The following is an 18,471-nucleotide window of genomic DNA, read 5'->3' as shown; positions in this document are numbered from 1 at the left end:
AACCTTAACAATTCCTCATGTGTGAATGTAGATGCAAAGTACTAATTCAGTTTGTTTGCTATCTGAGCAGGATCATCAACAGTCGAACCATCAATGTCAAGTGGACCAATCAGATTCATCCCCTTCCTTTTAGAGTTTATATAAGTAAAGAAATCCTTGCTGTTTTTCTTAGTATCTTTTGCCAAAGATATCTCGTAATCTGCCTTCGCCTGCCTAACCTCCTTTGTGACCTGATTACAGACTAGCTTATATCTGCCATAGGCTTCTGAGTCGCTTGATAATTTATATGCATCCCATGCATTTTTCTTCTCTGTTACGAGTCTCATTAGTTCATTTGATAACCATTTAGGCCTAAACCTTGAATAATATTTCTTAATAGGTATGAAACTTTTAGTGGCATCCACGATTAATTCCTTGAATGCTTCCCACTTAGAATTTACTGTTGGTAACGTCGTCAGTTGAACCCACTGTACAGAATTTAAAAACTTTCTGAGACCACTGTACTCACCTTTACGGAAGCAAAAACCCTTTCCTTTACCCCTGATGGTAATTAAATCTTTAAGTAAATCCCACATCAGTACACTGTGATCACTGCCACCTAGTGGTTCCTTTACCTGCCAGAGGAGTTCACAAATGTAAGAGAGAAAGCAAGATGGTCATGTGAGCTTGAACCACGTTTCATTCAAGGTGGTATACTTCTGTATGCACGTGCTTAACCGCTCTACTACGGCAACCTTATAGCGACTCATTATCTGGTTAAAGGTTTACAAAATGGAACGTTATAATACCACGTGAAAGGAGTTGTTGCAAAATTCAACAGGTAATGCGGAAGAGATGCCAACTTCATTCAAGTGAAAATTTAAAAACCAAAACTACCAAATAAATAAAAATACATAATAGATAAGCAGGGTACTGGAAAAAAGTAAGGGGGAACTATCATTGCACAAAACTCATCGGGTGAGTGCATTACACTCCACTTAAGAGAGAGGGAAAAAAAACACAGGAAAGTTTAAGGAAACCGCAGTGGCCGCTTCTTCAAGGAGACATCGGCCCTGTAGAAATTCGGTCATAGCCTGCTAACAGCAAAATAATTACTGATACCCTTATGCAAGCAATCGAGACAAATAATGGAAAACAAGTCTTAAAAATATAGTTAACCTAATAGCTAGAAAGCAACTCAAACAAGATGATGATATCGTTTATTTACATTTTGGTTTTGGACAGTCGACATGGAAATTTACATTTTGTGTTTTCACTTTGAGTTCCTGTTAGCTGTCGAGTTTACCCTATCTAATTCTTATTATCCATTGTGTGTTCTCGATCGCTCTTATAGGGTTATCCATGGTTCTTTATCTGCTAGCAGGCCATGAGAAAAATCGAATTTCCACAGAGCCACTGCCTCCTTGAAGTGGTCTCTGTGGGTCTAAACTTTTGTTTTTATTCTTAAATGGGCGTCTGTATTCACACGTTGGTTATGTGAATTTGGAGACTGAGTTCTCCGCTTGTTTCGGGCAGCAGTTGAAGCAGGAAACTGCACCTTTATACTTCTCTGGATGAGTGTAGGCACTACTTATCCATTCTGTATTTTTTAATTTATTTATTTTATGTAGTAGTTCGATCGATTTTTTTTATTTATTTTTTTTATTTTTGTTTGAATGAAGGCCAGTTGGCTTGTTTCAGTTTTCAGCCCTTCCTTTAAAGTGATATACTATTGTTAACTTTTTTAAATTTATTTGTTTACACTACGTTTAATTCACATTTTAGAGTTTTTAACCGATCAGATTGTGTGCTATCGCAACTGACTGATTCTGATAGCAAAAGAATCCGCGTTATTGTACCTTTTACAAATTTACGTATTTCGGGTGGACTGTGGACCTTGAGTAACGTATGTGGCCACAGGTACGCTCACTGTGAGATCGGGTCCGTAAGTAAAGTAAAGTGCAGCCATTATCAACCCACTGCAGGATGGAAGCCTCCTCAACAATTCATGCTGAGGGAAATGGACCATAATCTGCCACGCTGGTCCAATGCGGGTTGGCAGATCGACCGTATTCAGCAGTCAGGGGCTTGAACCCCGGTCTACTCAAAGAGCGTGTGCTACTGCACTCCATCTCCTGCCCACTCGGCTACGGAGGCCGTATCGGGTCCGTAAGCTATCCCTAAAAATGTGCGTCAATTGTTGTGCTGATATCAGCCACTATTTAAAACATTTAAAAAGAATTTTAAACATTTAAAAGTTTAAAATTCCTCTTGGAATTATTTAAATGTTGAAATTAAAATATAAAAAAAAATAAATAATTTTACTTATTTATTATTAAAATAATTATGAAAAATAAAATTTTAAAAACGTTTACATTCAGGACGACCACATACTACTAGAAGAGTTCACAAAAATATTACGGTACTTTGTAGTATTAGGTGAGCCAGTTGATCGCCCTGCAACAGTCGTTTCATATCTGAGATAAAAATAGCTAACATCTGAATTCTATTAAGATATATTTCGTAATGACAGCCAAATTCTCTGCATGCACCTTCACGATGGTGGGACTGTTAGTAATCCGGGGTATAACTTCCATGCACACGCACACTGTGGGTGACCACCCAGGTGTGAACTAACGTAAGCAGGGGTCGAGGTGTGGCGTCCACACCACACGGAGGAATGCCGCCCCTCTGTGTTACCAGGCAATACAAGGTAGATGACTCTCATCAACCGGTGCAATACCACCACTTTGCTTATTGGAGGCTTGAAGTAGTGGAACCCATGTTTATTCTCCAGAGCTAAGTTCCGGTCAACCCTTCCCCATCGCTTCCATCATGCAGTATGACTGATGACTTTTGAGGTTATGATGAACATCATGGCGAGATCTAATGTTCCTTACATTTCGAGGATACAGCTCTAAAACAGGGTTCGCAGGCCTGCCGCTAGTTAGTACACTGGACCGAACCTATTGGTAACCCATTATTAGGCTTCCGGATCAGCTAGTATATAATCTTGCTACCTCTACTCTGCCAGATATTGACTGGAGGGAGTCCGAGTAGTGTGTATGTGGGGGGGGGGGGGAATTGTCGAGGCCACGTTTATGTCAAGGATCTGGGTATATTCTTACCATGTGTACGCCATATCCAAAAATTTCATTACTTCATACAGCATGTCTTCCCCCACGTTTTCTTACCATTGATTACACAATGAATTGCCAAACCAATAGAGTAAAATTATCTGCAAAAATATCTAAACCTTCCAAATACTTCCTAATTTATTTCACAAATATACGTGGTCTGAATTCTAATCTCAACGATGTCCATTTCCACTTGCAGTCTGCCAAACCCCATGTACTTTTTTTGACAGAATTTCAGTTATCAGTTGATTCAACTACTGCTCATCTCAGTTGCCCAACTTATTCGCTGTACGATTCCTTTCGCCTCAAAGGTGGTACTTGTGCATATGTCCATTCCGATATTCCCTGTCAGAGACTTAGTAATTTGGAATCTCCTCTCTTTGATCTTCTCTGGCTTAAAATCTCTCTACCTCATTGTGTCAAATTCATCTGTTGTCTCTACCGTTCTCCCAACTCCACTAATCACTTGGAGCTCTTTGACTTCCTCTCTTTGCAACTTGACTTTCTCCAGTCCAACTTTCCTAACAGTGAGGTAATTTTGCTTGGCGATTTTAATGTTCACAACTCCAGCTGGCTTCCATTTTTCAAGTCACACCGACCCAGCTGGTCGAGATGCTGAGGCTTTTGCAATTACTAATGATCTTGCACAGATTGTTCATTTAACTACAAGAATACCGGACAATCCTAATCATACAGCCAACACGCTTAATCTTTTTCTCACAAACAACTTTTCTAAGTACACGGTCGAAGTGAGTGGTCCTTTAGCCACCTCAGATCACAACTTGGTGATTGTCGCTTCTCCAATCGAGCCTTTATCTCATGGTTATTCCCCACCTCGTATGGTTTGGCATTACAAGAATGCAAAATGAGATGACCTGCGAGTTTTCTTTTCCTTGGTCGGATTACTGTTTCAAAACTTCTGATATCAACGTTTGCTCAGATCGTGTCAATGAAATTATTCTTGCAGGAATGGAATCCTTTATCCCACACTCCACTTTAAAATCTCGTCGTTTATCTAGACCTTGGTTTTCTAATAAATATGCTAAGGCTGTTCAAGAGAAGAACGTTGCATATCGCAATTGGCTTGTTTCCAATTCTTCAGTTTCATTTTCTGCCTACACCAAACCTCGCAACAATTGTAAAGCAGTTATTAATCAGTAGGAACTATATTTTTTTCATTATCAATAATTTCTTAGCCATATGGTGCAAGGAAGCCTGAGGGTTTTGCTGCACCAGGCAAAAAAAAAAAAAAACTTTTCTGAGTTACCCTGAGCGAGCGAGAGAGAGAGAGGGGAATACTAAGAAAGGGAAGAATGATAATAGCCGGCTCAGGATGTGGGTGTGCCAAGCCCATACAGTAGAAAACTTGCTTCTTGCCTTAATGGAAGCCGAGCATTCTGGTCTCCTGCCAAAGCGATTGGCCGTAACGTTTGCGCATCTCTATTCCAACTCTGTCAAAACCAGATGGTTCTCTTGTCACTTCAGCCAAGGATAAAGCTGATCTACTAGCATCCCATTTTTCTTCAAATTCATGTATTACTGATCTTGGTAAAACAGCTCCCACCATTCCCAACACGCTCCATTCAATGCCTCCTGTGGTCTTCCATCAAAAGGATGTCAAAAGGATTTTGATGAATCTTGATGCTAAGAAAGGTCCAGGTCCCGATGATATTTCTCCACTTGTTCTCAAAACCTGTGCTCCTGAACTTACCCCTGTTCTATGTCGCCTTTTTTTCATTTTCTTATTCCAAAAGTGTTTTTCCTTCTGCTTGGAAATTTGCTCATATCCAGCCAGTTTCCAAAAAGGATGACAAATCCTTCCCATCCAATTATCGTCCCATTGCAATTACTTCTACTCTTTCTAAAGTAATGGAGAAATCAATTAACCGCCAACTCTTAAACTACCTAGAAACCTTCCGCCTGATCAACGATCGCCAGTATGGATTCCGTCATTGTCAGGCGCCTCCGTAGCCAGGTGGGCAGAAGCAACAGTCCGTAGCACCCACGCTTCTTGATTTAACCGGGGTTCGAGCCCGTGTCCACCAAATACAGAGGATGCTGAAAGATTAGGGAATAACCACCGCATATCCACGGAGCAATATGGCTTTAGTTGCTAATGCTCCTAAATACCAAATGACAAACAAACAAACAACCGTCAGTGTCGATCAACTGGTGATATTCTGGCTTATGTTACCCATTTATGGACAAATTCAATGGAAACGTTCGGTGAAACACAGGCAGTTGCTCTTGACATCTCAAAGGCTTTCGATCGTGTTTGGCATAAAGGTCTTCTAAACAAGCTTCCATCTTATGGTTTGCCAACTGTTTTCTGTAATTGGTTATCCAGTTTTCTCTCTGACCGCTCACTGAGGGTGATGGTAGATGGCTCTCTCTCTCTCTCTCTCTCTCTCTCTCTCTCTCTCTCTTCTAACTTCTTCACTAATGCTGGTGTCCTGCAAAGTTCAGTTCTTTTCCTCTTGTATATTAATGACCACCTTCCATTGACTGGAAATCCTATCCATAGTTTTGCTGATGACAGCACATTGCCTTCCACTTTCCAGTTTGAGAAACGTCGCTCTGCTCGATCAGCTTCAATTTCTCGAATATCCGCTACCAATTCATTAAATGCCGATCTCCAGGTAATTCTCCAATGGAGCAAAGACAACTTAGTAGATTTCAGTTCTTCTAAAACTCAGTCCTGTCTTATATCTCGGAAAAAGGATTCTTCTGCTCCTATGCTTATCTTTGGTGACACTCCGATTTCTAGGCAAAATTATATATCTATTTTGGGGATTACCCTGACTTCTAATCTCTCTTCGCGCAAGCACATTACAAATATTGCTTCCTCTGCATCTAAAAAACTTGGTTTTCTCTTTCGCTCTCGGCGTTACTTTTCTTCCACACAGCTGTTCACTCTGTACAAATCGCAAATCCGCCCTACCATGGAATATTGTTCCCCTATCTGGGGCGGTGCCCCCCAAAACCTCTCTCAGGCTTCTAGATTCCATTCAGAAGAGGGCAGTTAGGTTAATTAAAGACTCATCTCTAAAGAGTCTCTGCACTCGCTGTCTGATAGACGTACTGTTTCTGCTGCATGCCTCTTCTACAGATGCTTCAATGGGCACTGTTCTTCTGAATTGGCTTCTATAATTCCCACTCCCTCTTTCAAAACAGTCTGAACACGTGCCGCCGTTAACCAACATCTATTTACTGTCCAACTTCAAACTCACAAAACCAACTTTTCATCTTCCTCGTTTATTCATTGAACTGCCGTTTTCTGGAACAACCTTCCTTCATACGTATTTCCTGAAAATGACATACAGAAGTTCAAGTCTAATGTCAACAAATATCTTCTTTCGTCTTCTCAAGCACACTACTAAGTACTATAGGTTCTAATACCCCTCGTGTTTGCGGTTTTCATAAAAAAAATGATAATTTAAAATTAATATAAAATAAATTACTTTTAAAATTGTTATGTATCCACTTATTGCGCTGGATCTGCTGTCAATTTAGACACCTTGACGCGTTGTTTTATTCGGTGAGCTTTCGTTTCGTCATTCTGTTAACGTCAATTTGTATTGTGCATGACTTTCAATAATTATTATTATTACCACCAAAATTAAGTTTACTTTTATTTATTGATTTAAATCAATATTTAATAATTTTATTTATTTTATTCGAGAAAGGCGAAATTATACAAAGAGTACAAATGCATCTTTCATTTGGTACTGTCGCCGTAGCCGAGTGGTCAACGCGGGTGCATAGTATACTTGCCTTAAGTGCCCGTGACTGCTAAATACGGTGCTGTTTCTTTTATTCTGTCTACCTTTTAACTCCTCTGACCATTTGGTCGTCCCGGAGTATAAACAGAAATTTGTTTTATTATTTACATGTTAATTGATTGAATTGTGGCAGATTCGTCCAGCTCGTCTACAACTGCAAAATTTTCTAACCCAAAGTACAATTCAATGATTTTTAATGGTTCGTTATTGCGGGAAAAATATGCCGAATAAAAGTATGCAATAAAATTGATAAAAAGATCGCATTAATTGATAATTGGTTCCAGGATTAACAATACCAGCTAGTAATCTCAGGTTTTAGAGTGGTTGATTTTGAGAAATGAACCCAATGACTGAGCAGGTACAGTAGTTCTAAAGCAAACTAGCGAAGTGGTTGCTGTGTTCCTTTAGTGGAAATTTTCCTTTTCTCTTGGATTTGTACTGAAACCTTCCTCTGACCTTGGAGCGCCTCCGTAGCCAGGTGGGAAGGAGCAGCAGTGCGTAGCACATGCTTCTTGATTAAACTGGGGTTCGAGCCCGTCACCACCAAATACGGAGGATGCGGAAAGGTCAGGGAATGACCACTGCATTTCCCGGAGCAATATGGCCTTAGTTGCTAATGCTCCTAAAAATCAAATAACAACAACAACAACTCTGACCTTGGTCAGCATGATTCTGATCAGAGACATATCTTGGAATATGCCAATGACTATTCTTAATAGATTAATAAAAAAACAGAGCTACAAGGCTCAATAACTTCTATGTTGTATTCAATATATTTAAAAATAAATATATTTTAAAAAGAGTAAAAGATTACCTCAGTCTTTTGCGTACAATGCTTCCGTTGAATACGCGCCAAATGTAAACGAATAAAATAATTTAATGAATTCTTTCACTCATAGAGACATGACCGATTCGATGCACAACGGAATCGAAAGGAGAGAACCCCAACCCGACCCTCGAAACACATCAAACCAACCGAACGAAACCATGAGTGCGAGAAGACATCGTGTCAGAATAATTAAAATAATTAAAAACGGAAAATCGATTACGAGAATTAATAATTAAATCACGACTATGAAATTTGGATGAACACATTAAACATACAAATTAAACAAAATTACTGTACTTTCCTTTAGGAAGGAAAGTACAGTAAATTTTGTTTAATGTGTTCATTCAAATTTCATAGTCGTGATTTTAATTATTTATTCTCGTAATCGATTTTCCCTTTTTAATTATTTGATTTTTCTGACACGATGTCTTCTCGCACTCATGGTTTCGTTGGGTTGGTTTGATGTGTTTAGGAGTCGGGTTGGGGCTTTGATTCCATTGTGCGTCGAATCGGTCGTGTCTCTGAGTGAAAGAATTCATTAAATTATTTTATTCGTTTACATTTGGAGAGCATTGACTGGAAGCATTCTACGCAAAATATTGAGCTTATCTCTTACTCTTTTTTTTTTTAAATATATTCTTAATAGATGTACAATCAAGTATTTAGTCGTGCGATGTTTTAGCTAAAACCTTTCTAAATACTTTGTTATAAATCTTTAAAGGTCCACTGTACTTTCTTACAGGTGAGCAAAACAATAGCCGCACTTAGAAGACGTCGACATAAGTCGAAACCAGAGGCCAGGACACCAGATATCCAGAAGGACAGCCGACCAGAGTTTCACAGACGGAGCCTCGAAGATGTGGCAGTGGATATCGAGCCGAAGGGTGGTAATTGTTAAATTTATGATAGTGATTGGGCAAAGTGAGAATGTGCGTTGAAGAAATTGGGCAAGTTTCTAACGAGTGACTGTTTTAGAGGTGGTATATTGCTGAAATATGATTTTGTACAGGAAGCGAAGATAATATGCTGCCTGGCCAAATTCTTGTTGAACAATTGAACTGTTCCAGTTCAAATTTATGCACAGTTAGCCTTTTTTTTTATTCCCCTGATAAATCATTTCATAGCCCACATATACCGAAATTCCTTTTCACAATGGGAAATCACAAATTCTAAAGTGACCTTTCTGCTGGGGTACTTCACTTATACCAAAAACAATAGAAATCGCTAAACTGTCCAGCGAACTATCCTCCACTCGCCCCATATTTAAATTTATTTTTTAAAATAAACTGTTAAAAACCGAAAAGGCACAATTTACTCATGCGTAGTACAAATGATAGATATCAACTTATCATTTGTAATCGTCTTATGAGTAGGACGGAGTTGCATCTGCTTATAACAGTACAATCTCTTCGGTTCATGTGCAGAAAATTTGGGTATCTAAGATGTAGTGGCAGTCACTATTAGATTACTTACATACTCATCTCGATTATTAATTAAAAATAGGAGACAGTGCATAACACCATCTACCATCAATAGGCGGCCACACACGGGCTGTTTTTCCTGTAGATACGAACCGTGTTGGTTCATATCTGCGGGATAAAACCAACTGACAAAAACCGCTAGTGCGTAATCCGCTATAAACGAAAAAAAAAAAAAAATATATAGTTCTAAATTTTAAATTTTTTAAAGTTTTAAAAAATATTTATCAAGAAAATACTGCATGTAGTAAAATCATAGCGGTCCAGATCTGCGGGAAAAATCGTTCGTGGGTAGCCGCCTATTCCCAAGAAGCGACTCCCCTCGAAATTGAATGTAATTGGTGAGAAACAAAAAAGTCTTTCCACAGGACTCCCCGTTTCGAAGATCATGAAAATAAAGACGGATGGTTATGGTTCATCGATTCGTGTTAGCACATTCTTTACGTTCTGAAAGATTTTCATAAGATGAAGATACCTTGTTTTACATGAAATACGGTCCAAATTGAATTAATTCGCTTTTAAAGTTTGCCATTATTTAATTCAAAATAACGGCTTAATAACATTATACACATACAGCAATGTGTAAAATTTGTAGCACTCAAAAATATATTCCAAACCAATTGACCAAATGATTATTATATACGTATTTAAATATACATATCTAGTTTTGGTTTAGGTATAATATCAACGCTCTCCTTATGTAATTATTAAATACCTGTAAGTTTCGAAAGCAAACATTTTATTGCGAGCGAATGTTATTGAACTGTATACAGTCATTAATAACAACTACTACTTTTACCCTTAACACTGATAACACATTCTTTTTAGCAAAGAGAATATCTACGTTTTCAAAGATTTGTCTATGTTTCCCTTAAAAACTTAAAGCATTTATTTTAATCCTTAAATCGAATGTATTGTTGATTCCAACTCGCGATTGATAGCTGACAAAATATTTTTTATTGGATTTAGGTCCAATAATGCAGAAATATCCCTACAGACAGTTTTATGATTTTTAAACAAATTAACTTTTTGGTTTTGTGACATATCGCACTGGCTTCTTGAGAGATCTAATCGCAGAATTTTCTTCGTTTGTGGACGAATGATGGCAGAGCATTCTTATTAATTTCAGTTATAATCTATTACGTCACCTTAGCCGAAAACATTTGGGACCAAGACCATCTTTCGTAAAGCATCTTCCCCTCCTCCTCCGACACATGCACTTTGATTTAGGCTTCACCACCTTGACCATTTTTGAAAGTGAATGAACAGTTTTCCACGTAATATTGCACTGCACAGAAATTCTGCTTTTTCTATTAATTCAAAATGAGTCATTGACCCAAATTACTTGTAACCATCGTTTATATTTTTTTATGAACTATGATTACAAGTAATTTGGGTCAAGCACCGTTTGACCCAAATTTCGGAATGGCTTCTGTTTCTGAGTGCATCTTTTCATGATTGTTTTTTTTTTCGGTTAAAAATTCTATACTATATGCACTGTATAGTGATCTTACTGTATGCACAATATAGCGATCTGCTGGGAGAGATATTTCACAATGCCCACTCTGCTTAATTGCCAAAAAAACGTTAAAAAAAAGTAAAATCTCCGCTTGCGATTTTTTTTTTTTTACGTTTTTTTTTTTTTTAATAAATATTTCAAATATCTGAAAGACAACTAAACGAACTCCTTGTAAGGTAAAAGTGACACCATTAACACAAAAACAAAATACTGTAATGAGAGTAGAGCCGCAACTAGACAGCTCTGCGCTCATTTCACCCTGAGGCGAAATTAATTTTGCGTTCATTATTTCCCACAGTAAACAAATAAATAAATAAATAAATATTATTTTTAAATTTACGTTTTTGTGCCCTCGGTTTTGATGCGCCCATATCTAGTCTTCATTTGCCTTTAGTTACGGATATGAATATTAGAATCTCTTTCCGCCGCATAACGAATTACTATCATTTTCATCTTATTGCACTACATGAGAAACATTTCAATGAACATTAAAGATTGAACTGGCATTTACCTGAGCAGCTTTTTTTTTTTTTTTTTTTTTAACATAGACATTTAATTCTAGACTGCTTCCATAAACATTCTTGATTAATAATTTTATTCACTGAAAGAGAACGAGTAATAATTTCGTTCACTAGTAGTGATTCTTCCCCATTTGATTCATCCAAGTGAACTGAAATAAAGAATCGCTCTACACTTTTCACCGGTCATTCTTTATGCTCACTTTTGTTGTTTATACAATCCATTTTCCTTTCATTTTTATGATTCATCCAAAGTATATCGTGTACATTGTTCTTTATTTTAGTAATAGTTCAAACAAGACAACGTCTGTGAAATTAAAATTAATGTGCATGTGAAGAATGCACCTAGGCATAAGGCTCGCATGATTACTTTAGTTTCACTTAACTATTAAAGAGGTTAATGCAATGTTTGGGTTAAAAATGAATTGGATTTTGCTGTGTGTGTGTGTGTGTGTGTGTGTGAAGAAAATATTAAAATACTTTTAAATATACTGTACATGGATTCTTTTCATTGTATTATTTTATTGTAGTGAGTGTTGAGTTGCAATGTAGCTTGTCATAATGTGAACCATTCCTTGATGTGTCGTCTGTGTTGTTGCTTTGCCTTATAGTGTATCATCCGCTAGCTCTGTCATCTACCTTTGGCATCTCCGAGACCCCAAGTACTAAACTGTCAACTGAAAAAAAAGGATTTCCTATTCGTCTTCTTCGTCTGTCTTCCCACATCCCAATGTCGAAGTCCCGCACCTTTGACCTCGCAGACGCTGGTAGGGCGCTTGTAGTATTAGTCGTAGTCTGTATAGAGTTTGTACTTGTAGTATATCGTATAGTTGCTTGCTGTGTAAAGCGTGCTTCTCAACCTTTTTTTCATGTAATAATACAAATTAAACTCTAAACCATATGCTCAAGGTCAGTTTCCCACATTGAAGTAATACCTGCATTATTTTTCTTAATGGGAGCTTTGAAAAAAAAAAAAAATGACAAATGACACATTAAATTACAGGCCATGAGACACTAAAATAAGGTTTAGAAGCATTTGGCGCTAGAGTATCTCGATAACATCCTTTGTGTTTAGTGAGGTCACTGTGATACAGAAGTGAAAAATCAGTTGGTAGTTCACATCACTTGCTGATTATAGAAATACTAATCCTGTTTATAACTGTTCATTCAAAACCTTATTTGGAGCTTATTGTCATAATCTTGGACAGGACCGATTTTTATGATAAATGTGGTAAGGAGTAAAAAACGAAGAAAATGTTCTTTAATAAACGAAGTTTCAATTTTAAGGTATACTTTCAGATGCAGACCGAGCCTTGTGCTCAGAACATCTTTTTAGTGAATGTAAGATTTTCATTCAGGGACAATAATGAGAGGAGTGAATCTGGGAAGGGGAGAAAGAGGTATGTTCCCTTGCAAGCAAAAGCTAACAACAAACAACCTTTGATTAAGACACCCAAACGTGGTTTCGTACAGTATTTGGATCCCATAAATTCGCAGATAGGCTATGATTTGGCCTAATCTCGTATATTATTCTTATTTCTCAATAGTTCTTAAGGACAATTGAAGATTCATGTCACCATTTCTTGCCACCAACAGCTAATTTATCCCAAGTTTGTTGTTGGTCGTTTAAAAAATCAAACAGGCGGTATCTGATATTCTTACACACATGTAGAACTTGAATTCACGTGTAACTCCCTGCTCCTCCTCCTTGCACCCGTGTTTATTGGGTAAGTTTTCCATGAAATGGAAAATTGTTATTACAGGTTTTATGTTCTAGAATGGTCATCAAATTTCCAGCAAAAGCTTATTTTTCCAGTAATTATCTCTAAGATACGTGTTTAGGGTTTAAATTCATAAAAAGCAAAAATGGAGGTAAAGAATTAATTATATTAAACATGACCTGAGGAAGAAGTGCACTGCTTTTCTCCCCGTTGTCGTCTATTAAAAAACTGCATATTCTAGAACTGCATAAAAAAAAAAAAATTTATGCAGTTCTATAATGGGTACACCTAGTATTAAAAAAAAAAAAAAAACCCAAAACAAAACTGCCACTCTCTCTTCAGATTCCAAGTAAGAAGGTGCGATTTTTCAATGCTAGCTGTCTGTGTTGTAATAAAGAACTCGAATATGCGCAGCTTTAAGAATATAGTAGGTTTCATGAAAACAAAACCATACACTTCATACTTAGTGTACAAATGCCTATACTCTTATTCACCTGCTGTTACAAAATCTTACTCAAGAAACTTCCACTTAATCTGCAGATGTCGTATTTCCTGATTAAAAATTATCACTTGCAGAATTTTAGCGCCATTAGCTCAACTCTGTTTTCGCAATTAAAATATTCCATAACACTGTCTGAGTCTTTTAATTTAAATCAACCCTTCAGCCTCACTTAATTTGTATTAACTCCTAGTTTATTAGCTGTTAATAGATATAATTTCCCTTTAAGTCAAGTTCTTAAATCATTTTTGATATCATGTGAGAAGATTTGATTTAATCAACTTTTCTCTGGAATACCAAATTGCCATGCACAATACTTATCTTACCATGAGGTATACTGATACTTGCCATTGTTTATCTGTTATACTGTACATTATCAAATCAGTTCTTGAATATATGACGAGTAGTGTATTGGGTAAGAATTTCATGTGCGTTTCTGTTATTTTAGGTATATATGATGAAATCTAGATGCAGATCCAAACTATTCCTTGATTATTTTAACAGAAAAATTGAACGGAGAGATATAAATAAAGACAGAAAGAATGTTGCCAGGAAAGAGAACTTATGATTGAATAAAATAGTCACTGGAACTGTAATTTTGATCTATAAATTATTACTCATATTTTTAATTTGGTAACAAAATATTTTTGAAAATTTGACGTTATTGAAAGATATATTTGAGAATGTGTGATGGCAAGTGTTGGAAGTTAGTACTATAATTTAGTAGTCTTAAGAAAAAAAAGCAAGACAGCACTTTAAATCTTACCCCGTATCCCGCCGGGTGTAGGTCACCTTTTCTTGTACATTACATCAAATTATAATCTATATGATATCGCATTAGTTTGGCCCGGCCTAGAATGGTAAACAGAATTCGGCAGTTTCTGCGAACCTCCTGGCTAAGTGGCCAATCATCTAACACACAAACAGTATAACCCTACATTGCATACGATGCATGCAATACTGATTGACTTTATCAAGTACGGTATCACTACAAATGCACGGCAGATTTATCCTTCAAGGTTTTAACCGTCTACACAATAAATATTAATAAATATACGTTCCAAGAATTTTCTTTTTGTTGCAGTTGTGAATGATGATACTGAATAAAGACAAAAGTGTGCAGGTCGTAATCAGCAAGGGATTACAAATCATTTCAACAAGCATATCCAAGTACGGTCCATATTCAAATTACCTTTTCTGTGGGTGTGTGCAAGTTATTAGGAAAATTCAAGGATACCGGGGATTAGTGCCGGAAAAACAACGAAGTGTATGTTCATGTATATTTTCTGATGAAGCAACAGTGACGGCAGTTCTTGAAAATTGCATCCAACCCGAGCAGATCACTGTATTGCATGTCTACGGAAACAGGGGTGTCAAAATCCAATATCCGAGGACGTGAAAAAGAAATCAGTGGCATCCTCATAAACTGCAAATATTTCAAGCACTAAGTGAGAATAATCCTAATCCAAAAAAGGTGTGAATGGAAATTGCACTCGGAGCAAGAAATCATGCTTATCAGTGTCGAGGTTAATTTCTGGGTGCGAAAGTCTTACAGAACGAACTGTCACTGCATGCAGTGAGATTGCACCTCAAACAATTCCTGCTGTTCTTCTGATCTGTTCGTGCGGTAGCACAGTGGTAATAATCACCGTCCTCCCAAACCGAAAATTCCTTTCTAATAGAAAATTTAAAAGAAAGAATGCAATTGTCCATCATTCAAAATCGCTTAGGTAAATGACTCTCGTCAACCGATGCAATACTACTACTTTGCTTATTGGAGGCTTGAAGTGGTGGAACCCATGTTTAGTCGCCAGAGCTAAGTTCCGGTCAACCTTTCCCCATCTCTTCCATCATGCAGTATGATTGACTTTTGAGGTTATGATGAACATCGTGGCGAGATCCAATCTTTCTTACATTTCGAGGGTACAGCTCTAAAGCGGTGTTCGCAGGCCGGACACTAGTTAGTAGACCGGACCCAACCTATTGGTAACTCACTAGAAGGCTTCCGGATCAGCTAATGATCCGGAAGCCTTCTTGCTACCTCTACTCTGCCAGATAGTGACTGGAGGGAGTCCGAGTAGTGTGTATGCATGGGGCATTGTCGAGGATCTGGGTATATTCTTACCACGTGTACGCCATATCCAAAAAATTTAATTACTTCATGCAGCATGTCCCACTCACTTTTTTCTTACTATTGAATACACCATGAATTGTCAAACTAATAGAGTAAGCTTATCTGCGAAAAGATCTAAACCTCCCAAACACTTCCTAATTCATTTCACAAATATACGTGGTCTGAATTCTAATCTCAACAATATCCATTTCCACTTGAAGTCTGCCAAACCCCAAGAATTTTTCTGACAGAATCTCAATTATCAGTTGATTCAACTACTGCTCATCTCAGTTGCCCAAATTATTCGCTGTATGATTCCTTTCGCCTCAAAGGTGGTATTTGCGCATATGTCCATTCCGATATTCCCTGTGAGAGACTTGGTAATTTGTAATCTCCTCTTTTAGATCTTCTCTGGCTTAAAATCTCTCTACCTCATTGTGTCAAATTCATCTGTTGTCTCTACCGTTCTCTCAACTCCACTAATCACTTGGAGCTATTTGACTTCCACTCTTTGCAACTTGACTTTCTCCAGTCCAACTTTCCTAACAGTGAGGTAATTTTCTTTGGTGATTTTAATGTTCACAACTCCAGCTGGCTTCCATTTTCTAGTCACACCGACCCAGCTGATCGAGATGCTGAGGCTTTTTCAATTACTGATGACCTTGCACAGATTGTTCATTTACCTACAAGAATACCGGACAATCCTAACTATACAGCCAACACGCTTGATCTTTTTCTCACTAACAACTCTTCTAAGTACACGGTCGAAGTGAGAGGTTCATTAGCCACCTCAGATCACAACTTGGTGATTGTCTCTTCTCCAATGGAGCCTTTATCTCATGGCTATTCCCAACCTCGTATTGTTTGGCATTACAAGAATGCAAAATGGGTGACCTGCGAGGTTTCTTTTCCTTGGTCGGATTACTGTTTCAAAACTTCTGATGTCAACGTTTGCTCAGATCGTGTCAGTGAAATTATTCTTGCAGGAATGGAATCCTTTATCCCACACTGCACTTTAAAATCTTGTCCTTTATCTAGACCTTGGTTTTCCAATAAATGTGCCAAGGCTGTTCAAGAGAAGAACGTTGCATATCGTGATTGGCTTGTTTCTAATTCTTCAGTTTCATTTTCTGCCTACACCAAACTCGCAACAATTGAAAAGCAGTTATTAATCAGTCCAAACTAGAGATTGAACAGGCTAAGAGTAGAAAACATGCTTCTTGCCGTAATGGTAGCCGAGCATTCTAGTCTTTTGCCAAAGCTATTGGCCGCAACTTTGCTCATCTCTGCTCCCACCTCTGACCAAACCCGATGGTTCTGTTGTCACTTCAGCCAAGGATAAAGCCGACCTGCTAGCATCCCATTTTTCCTCCAACTCGTGTATTAATGGTCTTGGTAAAAAACCTCCAACCATTCCCAACACACTCCATTCAATGCCTCCTGCGGTCTTCCATCAAAAGGACGTCAGGAAGGGGCGCCTCCGTAGCCAGGTTGGTAGGAGCAGCAATGCATAGCACACGCTTCTTGATAGACCGTGGTTCGAGCCTGTGACTACCAAATACGGAGGATGCGGAAAGGTCAGGGAATGACCACCGCATATCCCGGAGCAATATGGCCTTAGTTGCTAATGCTCCTAAAAATCAAATAACAAACAAACAACGATGTCAGAAGGATTTTGACGAATCTTAATGCTTAGAAATCTCCAGATCCCGATGGTATTTCTTTACTTGTTCTCAAAACCTGTGCTCCTGAACTTACTCCTGTCCTTTGCCGCCTTTTTTCACTTTCTTATTCCAAAGGGCTTTTTCCTTCTGCTTGGAAATTTTCTCATATCCAGCCAGTTCCTAAAAAGGGTGACAAATCCCTCCCATCCAATTATCGTCCCATTGCAATTACTTCTACTCTTTCTAAAGTAATGGAGAAATCAATTAACCGCCAACTCTTAAACTACCTAGAAACCTTCCATCTGATCAACGATCGCCAGTATGGTTTCCGTCAGTGTCGATCCACTGGTGATATTCTGGCTTATGTTACCCCTTTATGGACTAATTCAATGGAAAAGTTCCGTGAAACACAAGCAGTTGTTCTTGACATTTCAAAGGCTTATGGTCATGTTTGGCATAAAGGGCTTCTAAATAAGCTTCCATCCTATTGTTTGCCAGGTGTTTTTTATGAGAGTATCCAGTTTTCTCTCTGACGACTCACTGCAGGTGATGATAGATGGCTCTCTGTGTTCTAACTTGTCCACTAGTGCTGGTTTCCCCCAAGGTCAGTTCTTTCCCCCACTCTTTTCCTCTTGTATATTAATGACTTCCTTCCATTGACTGGAAATCCTATCCATAGTTTTGCCGATGATAGCATATCGCATTCCACTTTCCATTTTGAGAAACCTTGTTCTGCTCAATCAGCTTCAACTTCTCGAAAATCTGGTACCAATTCCCTAAATTCCGATCTCCAGGTAATTCTCCAGTGGGGCATTGACAACTTACTTGATTTCAATCCTTCTAAAACTCAGTATTGTCTTATTTCTTGCAAAATGGATTTTTCTGCTTCTATGCTTATCTTTGGTGACACCCCGACTTCTAGGCAAAATGATATATCTCTTTTGGGGATTACCCTGACTTCTAATCTCTCTTCGCACAAGCACATTACAAATATTGCTTCCTCTGCATCTAAAAAACTTGGTTTTCTCTTTCGCTCTCGGCGTTACTTTTCTTCCAAACAGCTGCTCACTCTGTATAAATCGCAAATCCGCCCTGCCATGGAATATTGTTCCCACATCTGGGGTGGTGTCCCCAAAACCTCTCTCAGGCTTCTAGATTCCATTCAGAAGAGGGCAGTTAGGTTAATTAATGATTCATCTCTAACAGAGTCTCTCCACTCGCTTTCTCATAGA

The 18,471-nt window shown here is 38.0% G+C and overlaps 1 protein-coding gene across 4 annotated transcripts in view; it reads left to right on the top strand.

Annotated features, from left to right (window-relative positions):
- The window catches only part of LOC150079143 (potassium voltage-gated channel subfamily KQT member 1-like), a 334,431-nt gene that overhangs the window by 191,928 nt on the left and 124,032 nt on the right, over positions 1-18,471 (top strand). For all 4 annotated transcript variants that reach the window (XM_090383460.1, XM_090383459.1, XM_090383462.1 and 1 more), the window contains exons 11-12: positions 8,470-8,614; positions 11,854-12,009. In XM_090383460.1, coding sequence (XP_090239586.1) covers positions 8,470-8,614; positions 11,854-12,009 — 301 coding nt within the window. The remainder of the gene's footprint in view (positions 1-8,469; positions 8,615-11,853; positions 12,010-18,471) is intronic.

Source organism: Mastigoproctus giganteus, chromosome 10 (assembly GCF_048544385.1).
Source record: "Mastigoproctus giganteus isolate SK-2022 chromosome 10, ASM4854438v1, whole genome shotgun sequence".
Classification (NCBI taxonomy): domain Eukaryota; kingdom Metazoa; phylum Arthropoda; class Arachnida; order Uropygi; family Thelyphonidae; genus Mastigoproctus; species Mastigoproctus giganteus.
The sequence above is the reverse complement of the archived record's forward strand: the minus strand, read 5'-3'. Positions and strand labels throughout refer to the sequence as shown.